The sequence below is a fragment of the Cariama cristata genome, unplaced genomic scaffold, assembly GCF_000690535.1.
Source record: "Cariama cristata isolate BGI_N322 unplaced genomic scaffold, ASM69053v1 scaffold28786, whole genome shotgun sequence".
Taxonomy (NCBI): Eukaryota; Metazoa; Chordata; class Aves; order Cariamiformes; family Cariamidae; genus Cariama; species Cariama cristata.
The window spans coordinates 12375-20183 of NW_009623178.1; the positions used below are offsets into that span (position 1 = coordinate 12375).

General features: G+C 45.0%; 1 protein-coding gene across 2 annotated transcripts; it reads right to left on the minus strand.

Annotated features, from left to right (window-relative positions):
• Nucleotides 1–391: 391 nt before the first annotated feature.
• DHRS7B (dehydrogenase/reductase (SDR family) member 7B) lies at nt 392–6374 on the minus strand. Of its 2 annotated transcripts, none has more exons than XM_009702639.1 (6): nt 6197–6374; nt 4433–4548; nt 3342–3552; nt 2562–2654; nt 956–1108; nt 392–597 (listed from the first exon to the last, which is right to left on the minus strand). In XM_009702639.1, the coding sequence occupies exons 1-6, from the start codon at nt 6345–6347 to the stop codon at nt 392–394; spliced, it is 930 nt and encodes a 309-aa protein (XP_009700941.1). In that variant the 5' UTR covers nt 6348–6374. The 2 variants fall into 2 exon arrangements, with proteins under 2 accessions (XP_009700941.1, XP_009700940.1); XM_009702638.1 differs by having other exon boundaries at nt 4427–4548; nt 6197–6347.
• Nucleotides 6375–7809: the final 1435 nt, after the last annotated feature.

The following is a 7809-nucleotide window of genomic DNA, read 5'->3' on the forward strand; positions in this document are numbered from 1 at the left end:
GCTCAGATCTGCTTGTGTGAAGGCAACACAGGTGGGTTTTATTTGTAGCAGCTCAGTAAAGCTGAGCATGCCTGGAGTGAGGTGAAGTAAGGTGCTGTCTTCCAGCATGTGGGCCTCCTGGGCTGCAATGCATGTTCCCTTGAGTTACCCTCCCCTGCAGCCTCAGCTCTCCCCCTTTGTCCGAGCACCCTTCTTCAGGTGAGGTTTAGGTGCTGTCTTCCAGCAAGTGGGCCTGCCCTGATGTGGGGGAAACCGCGTCCCGCTCTCCATGCAATGGTAAACTGCAGCATTCTGAGAATGGTTTTTCCTGCAGGAGCACCTCCACTGATATCCCAGCCAAACTGCAGGGGGTCAGCCTCTCCCTACAGTTACTGCTCAAATGAGCTGAGCTCTAAGAGTCCTTTGCTTTTCTTTCCTTTTTTGCTCTAGCTGCCATTAAGGTGAAGAAGAGCCTGGGGAAGAGGTTTCGCAGGTAGACAGCCAGGGAGGGTGCTAGGCCAGCTACAAGTACCTCCTTCTTCTTCTGTCCCACTGCATTGAGAACCACCTGAGCGACCTCTGCGGCTGTCTGTCCTTCGGCGGTGTTCTTGTCCATAACTGCCAAAGGAAAGCCGAGTAAGCACCAATGCCAGCAGGTAAGCCCACACCTCAGTACCTTTCCTAGGAATGCTCTGTTCTAACTGTATACAGCTGCTTGTATGGTTTTGGGTTTTACACCAGTTGTGTATGGGAGCACAGGCTGGTATAATTCATGGCTGGGCCAGAAGTTGGTAGTTGCTGTCTAGGAAGGCTAAATTTTGGGGGTTACTGTTCCTACCCTGCATCCAAAGTTGTCTTTTGATACTTCAGGGCTAACCTGGGTCCCCCCACTAGAGGCCATATGTTGCAAGCACACTTTGGAGTAACTCAGTGAGGTGGGGATGCTTTAGATATAGGGCACAAAATCATATCTCACCTCCATAGCGAGATCCATCTGCTGTTACAGCATTGAGAGACAGGTTTGTCTGAATGTATCCAGGGCTTACAACAGTCACATCAATGTCATACTGCTCTACCTCTGCTCGCAGACAATCAAAGAAGGCCTGGGTAGCATGCTTAGAGGCAGCATCTGAAAAACAGGAAAAGGACTATGCAGTAAGGAGAAAGAGCAGGGCTGAAGGAAGATTCACTCCCCTGAGTAGGTTTTTCACTGTAATGCAGCCACTTTTCAGCAAGAACCCAGTAGCTGTTCTCCAGCCTCTAGGTCTGGGTTGTTTTAGTGAACAGCAGCAACAGGTAGTGGGAGTAAGAGGCAATTTAGGAAGGCAAAATGTAAATACTCAAGCTGGAAACTGGCTAGGATCCTGAGCTTACTATCACAGCCGTGCCAAAGCACTACAGAGCGAACCCAAGCTGCCTCCCACTCGCAATAAGGGAGATGTGAAGCCTGGCTTGGGAAGCATTTGATAAAGATGGGCTGGGGGAATGTGGTGCCAGCACAGGAGGGCAGAGCTGATGTTCGCTGTCGAGCGCCCTGCTGGCCTACGTGCGCTGAGCATTACGGACTTGCAGAGCAGGTTCAGAGCTCAGCTGCACACAAGTCAAAACCCAATCACACAAGCAGAAAGTAGTGAAGTGTGGCCTAGGGCAGGGTTTCCCCGCTAAATGGCTGAGCGACTCCTTTTGCTTGCACCCTTTCCATGTATACTTGGTCACTGCCATCACCTCAGCATGGCTGCAGGGTTGACAGCGGCTGCAGAGAGCTTAGCGCAGGCTGCATACCCTGTTTGAGGACCTAGGCAAGTGCCGAGCTCCATGCTGTCAGGCCCATGAGGCTCTGGTCACCGTACAAGTGCCCTGCAAGCTTTTCAGAACACACTTCTTGGTGCAATCGTACCCACGTCATCTGCAAGACCAGATGGCCCAGACGTTCCAGGCTCTCCTTCACTCAGCATCATGCCCTATCACTCTTATGCCATCACCACTGTACTTTTCCATTCTTATGTTTATTTTCAGATGCTTGTAGGCCAAATAGTACCCTTTTAGTTCCTCCATCTTTTATAAGGCTTTTTCCAGTAACCTCACCAATATATCATTTCTTGTCATAACTGATTTAGCATGGAGAGTTTCCTGGATCAAGATAACTGTTTGGGCTTTTATTTTGGCATTGATTGTACTATGGCACTTCACAACTTATTAAAACAAAAAGTTCCTACTTTCTTATAGGAGATTGGCCAGGCAAACAGCAAAGATAGAACACAGTAAAATTATGGAATTAATCAGAAAGTTCACAGGGACTCTCAAGTGTTAAGATAGGAATATCAAGCTGTTTTCAAGACACTGAAAACATATTCTCCTTCCCCATGCCTTAACAACTTTAGGACAGGACTAAGATTTTGTATTTGAGAGTGCCTTCCTCAACAGCTGTCAGTGATTTGTGACCCCACTAAGAATGATGCACAGCTCTGCCTTCCCTGCATGCAGCCAGCTCTACGAAGAGCTAAATGTGGCAGCAGTAGCCAAGTATTCATTCAGTCTGGTGCCCCAAATATGTCTTCCCCATCTTCTGTGGAGGTACTTACATGCGGATCTGAAAGGAATGCTTATTTTGCCTTGAACACTGCTGATGGCCACAATGTGGCCTTGTCTCCTCTTGATCATGGAGGGGAGAAGTGCTAGCAAAAGACAGAAAAGACCCATTCAGAATAACATTCGTGCTATTACTGCTGTCAAGAATCAATGCTTTCAGAGCATTCAAAGATGCCGAAGTGAATTAGAAGATCCTTGTTCAGTGTAGGGGTTGGGCAAGGGATAGTGCTTTGGGTGCCTCTAACTGAAGCTGCAGTCTGGCTGGGACGTTCACCTACGAGGAGAGTCCTTGTGCCAGTGAGGCTGCACAAAGGCTGTTATAGTTGCTATGATCTCCCATGGGCGTGGTGAGCAGGACTTGCTCTTTTCTGCTACCAGTACACCTTTCCATTTCCTGCAGCTAACACCCTCCAGGCTGAACCTTCTGTGTAACCAAAGAAGCTTTCTAGGAAACCTACAGCTTCCCCTAGAACTCACACTGTGTTCTCTAGCCTTTTATCAGTGCAGACAGGCTGATTATCTCTCTCTTCATAAATTCCTCCCAGATCAGAGTCAGGAAGTGTTTTAAACAAGATGATATCTCTGATCAGGTACTTCCCAGGCAGTCATGCCCAAGCATCTCCTTTAGGCCTGCCCATAAAACAAAACTTTCCTCCCCTCTTATACTGTAACAAATACAAGTACAAACAGAACTTAAGCTGTGCTTAGTTGTGTTGGCCTGCAGAAGGTAACAGCCAAATTCATTGTCCCCCTGTAATCCAGATCATGGGTACCTTTGGTGAGGGCGATAGGACCAAAATAATTTGTTTCCATCACTTTCTTATCCACATCCAGTCCCGTGTCCACAATTGTGCCTCGGAAACTGATGCCTGCATTGTTGATCAGTACATCCACGTGACCCAAGTACTTCAGGATCTCTTCAGCAGCATTTAGGACAGTTTTAGTGTCCGAGAGGTCAAATACAACAGTGTGAGGTTTGTGCGTCTGTGAAAAAACAGAAGTTAGCAAAAGACCGGTTCAGGCTGTGTTGAATGTGCTGTATGTTCACACTCATGATGGGATTTCTCAGCTCTGGAAGCACAGAAGCAAGGCCATCCAAACCTTGTGCAATTACAGTGCAGCAGTTCTGTTTGGTAGGAATACGTGACAGAAGCAGGTTGTGCTCTTGTCCTTCTCTGCTTCTATCCCTGTTCCTTATACCAGAGTCTAGGAAAGAGGCAAGTGCGATCTTGCTCAAGTACTAAAGTTTCCTATTGTCTTATTAAAGAAAATGCATCTGAAAAAGTAAAAAACTTAACCTATCTGTCTTCTACAGAAGCCAGCAATACCGTTCTTAGCCATTGTCAGCAGAACTAGACATCAAAAATAAAAGCCAACAGAAGGAAAGTCACTTTTCCAGATTCAGTATATGACATGCAAGAGGTCTGGGCACTCTGCACTTGCACGCTTTCACTTCCATTACAAGGCAAGGAGTCTTTCAGATGGCTTATTTTGGTAGGGTTTTTACAAGACATGACGTGTCAGCTCAATGTACTCCTATAGCAGTATCTATCCCTAACCACAGAGGTGCATTTTTCCTCTTGCTCAACAGAACAACCCACAAGCAATTCTGTAACTTCTGTAATAACCTGAGCAGAAATCCCAGCAAGGCAAGAAGTCTTTCAGATGGCTTGTTGGTAGGGTTTTTACAAGACATGACGTGTCAGCTCAATGTACTCCTATAGCAGTATCTATCCCTAACCACAGAGGTGCATTTTTCCTCTTGCTCAACAGAACAACCCACAAGCAATTCTGTAACTTCTGTAATAACCTGAGCAGAAATCCCAGCCACACGAAGACAAGCGTCTCCTTCTCCCACACTTACGTTCTTTTTGTGATTGGTCATGGTAGAAAGCTCCTGCACCAGGTCTTTGAGTTTCTTGCTGTCTCTGCCACAGAGCACCAGCTTGCAGCCAGCTGCATGGAAGGCTTTTGCACATTCTTTGGAGGAAGCAAGGAAGAGAAAAAAGTGGACATTTGAATGAGGGAGACAAACAGCAGATCCACATCATACCTGGTGATAGGCTAACTTCTTTTAGCTGCCAAGGGTCTAAGGTGGTTTTATTACTCCTGAGTGACAGGCTGATTTACAGTGAAGTTGCAGCAAGATGCCATTTTCCTGTGACTTTGACAGGCACATGACAGCGGTGAGGCAGCTGGTGTGCTCAGACTTACTGTGCTCGTTATGCAGTTATTGTGCTGTTTGTGCATCTTCCCCCATCAGCTGGTCGAATTTGCCGGTGACTCTTAATTTTTTACTAAATGCCCTTCTTAAGAGGAACTACAGCTACCTCGTGTATGTCACCTAAGGCACTGGGGCCTGGTCTTAGGAGTTTCAGTTTTAGTGACCACCTCGAAAGGTTTTTGGAAGCCTTGGAGCTAATGGCTTCATCAAGGTGATCCTCTTCATCAGGAAGAGGCTGAAGAAGGGATGCCATGCTATTGTCCTCCTTTCAGTGCTACCAGCTGCTAAGGCAATCGCATATTCTTCTACCCTATCCCTCTGTGAGACAAATTACTTATTTGTGCAAGAGATGACAGTGGCCAGTAACAAAGGGTGATAAAGAACACACAGTAATTAGAGGTGGTCTAGTGCATTAATAACTGGGAACGAGGGGAGCAGTGTAAGATCTTGCCAATGAGTCAATAGGGAGGAAACGTCACTGTACAGTGGTGGAAATCTGTACATCCGACAACACAGAGCGCTTCATCTGCTCAGCCTATCACAGCTGGAAAGTCTCTCCTGAGATACTAGTTCTGTCTCTTCTTGAAGTAAAATCCAAATTATTTTACCACTCCCAGCTCTTTCGTTGTGACAGGCAGACAGGACCATTTCATCTCCTTTGTCCATTCAGTTACTGAACACCCCTATCCCTAAGGACAAACTCACATGCAATGACAGCATCAATTTAAGCTCTATTTGTTCTAGAAATGTGCTCATCCTAATGAAAGGCCTTGATAGCAGAGAGCACCTTGTCTTCTCTTCAAGAAGCTTTTAAAGCAATTATAGAGAGCAGAATTAGAGAACATATCCACTCAAACAAAGAATACATTTTATTTGGAAAAAAATACTGTGTTTTTATTTAGGAAAAAAGTACTCACTGGTGTTATTAAAATTGCCAAGAGTTTGAATTTAGAATGGATGGATTTGTACCACAAGAGGAAAGGTACCTTAACTTGAGGGTGAGGGGCAGGGAGGAGTGGAAGGCATGGCAGGGTATCTGGAAATACAACAAACATGAATGCAGAACACCAGTTCTGGAAAGTTTTAGAGAAACACTTTGACTTCCTGGCTGTTTCATGATTTAGAGAAAAGACCCCTGACAGCACAAGAACAGCATAACTTGTTTCTTCCTTTGATGAGCTCCAATTTATACACGACAATTAAAATTTTCCTTAACGAATTCTGAGACGTCCTTGCATCAAAATTTGCGCTGGCTATAGTTATAACTGATATGGTTGTGCAACCTATGTCTCTCAAAATTCCGAGCAATAGGAACTCTCTGCTCATTACTGCTTTATTCCAATAGGTGCCCCTTCCACAACCCTCTGCTTGTCCTGCCTTTGGTGTCCTCCTTTCAGTACCTACCTTTTCCCAGGCCAGAGGTAGCCCCCGTGATCACGACCACTGCTTCCTGGAGGTAAGCTCGCATCCGCATCCACTGCAGTAGCCGAAAAAGGGCGAAGATCCCCAAGCTGCCAAAAAGCAGTGGGATGATGACGGTGCTTGTGAGATCCATGAGTTTTCCTTTCTGAACAGTCTTCCTAGAGCCACAAGATGAAAGGAGACAGACCATTTCACCATCAAGAAAATTAGCAGAGGCTTGAAAACTACAGAAGTCCTTTTTCTTAACCCTGCTGTAGACCACCAATAAACCGAATCTCATACAGAGGTATCTTCAACAGATTTTCTCAGCCTTTCATTTAGGCTTTTAAAAGTTCACATCAATACCCAATTTGAAGCATTTAAATGTTAATCTAAACATCCCAGCAGGACACTTGGCGTTGGATCTTGTCAGCTGTCATGTAACAAACTTGGGTTCAGAGGTGCTGTTCCCACATTTTGCTCTAGTCACTCTCTTGTACAAAGTATATTTAGAGTGAAAGCTCCTCAGGGCTGGGATATGTCTCTGCATTCTTCTGATTGTAATAAAACCTCTTAGATTTCTCTAGAACAGCCAGTACCACAGTTATCTGCATGCCAGAGACCAGTTACTATGTATTATCCCAGACAGATATAAGCCAGTCTCTCTTCTGGAGGCTCAGAGTAAGTTTTCTCTCTGAGCATGTTATTTGCTTAATGCACTGAAATCTGTGCTTCCATCTCCTGTGTCTTTCACCACTCGTTAGTAGAGACAAGTTACCTGATTTAAATGAACCACATGTCCAACCTAGTAGGCTAAAGCTCTTTTATGCTCTTTTATGCCAGCATTAATTGTGCAGTTTAACAGCAAGAACCTGTGTTCTAATATACTGAAATTAAACCTGTAAATGAAACCCAAGCTAAAGGTATCTACAAGACCTAGCTCATCCTGGAATTGGATTCTAATACCAATGCATAGCCCTAATCTTGCTAAGCCATTGCCTTCAAGGGAGTAGTTTATGTTACAGCTTACTACATGGCCAAAGAGTAAGTGATACTTCTGCTGTAAAAAAGGTCACTAATTTTCCCACTGTATGTACCTCCAAGCTTTTATGCTTGATGTCACAGTAAAGTCAGTTATAACCCCCTTCCTGGAATCTATACAACTTTTGGGTCGCACATAAAGTCAAAACTAAATATTAGTATATCTTCCCTGTTGTGCAGACAGAGTTTGAACTCTTGCAGTTTGAAGTGCAGATAGGTCTTTACCAGGAAGATACAGGAAAGGTCTGGGCACACAACTCGTACACTACTTCAAACAAAAGGACAGCATGAGAAGCAGAAAACAAGAGGTAACTAATAATGCTAAGCCAGAATTCAGTGTCAATAAGTAGGACTGAGCTTGTATGGAGCCGAGGGGATGACAGAGGCTCTATGTGCTGTGGAACAGAGCTAATGTGGAAAATGTCAGGCTCTTCCAGATTTCCCCTGGGGGCTTGGACAGAATTCCTCAAGTAGCTGGTCAGGGAATAGAGTAGCTTGCTGAAACAGTAGTGAGCTGCATAAAGTAAGTATTTCTGCAGGTATAGCTAGAACACAAGAAAATAACAAATAAAGAT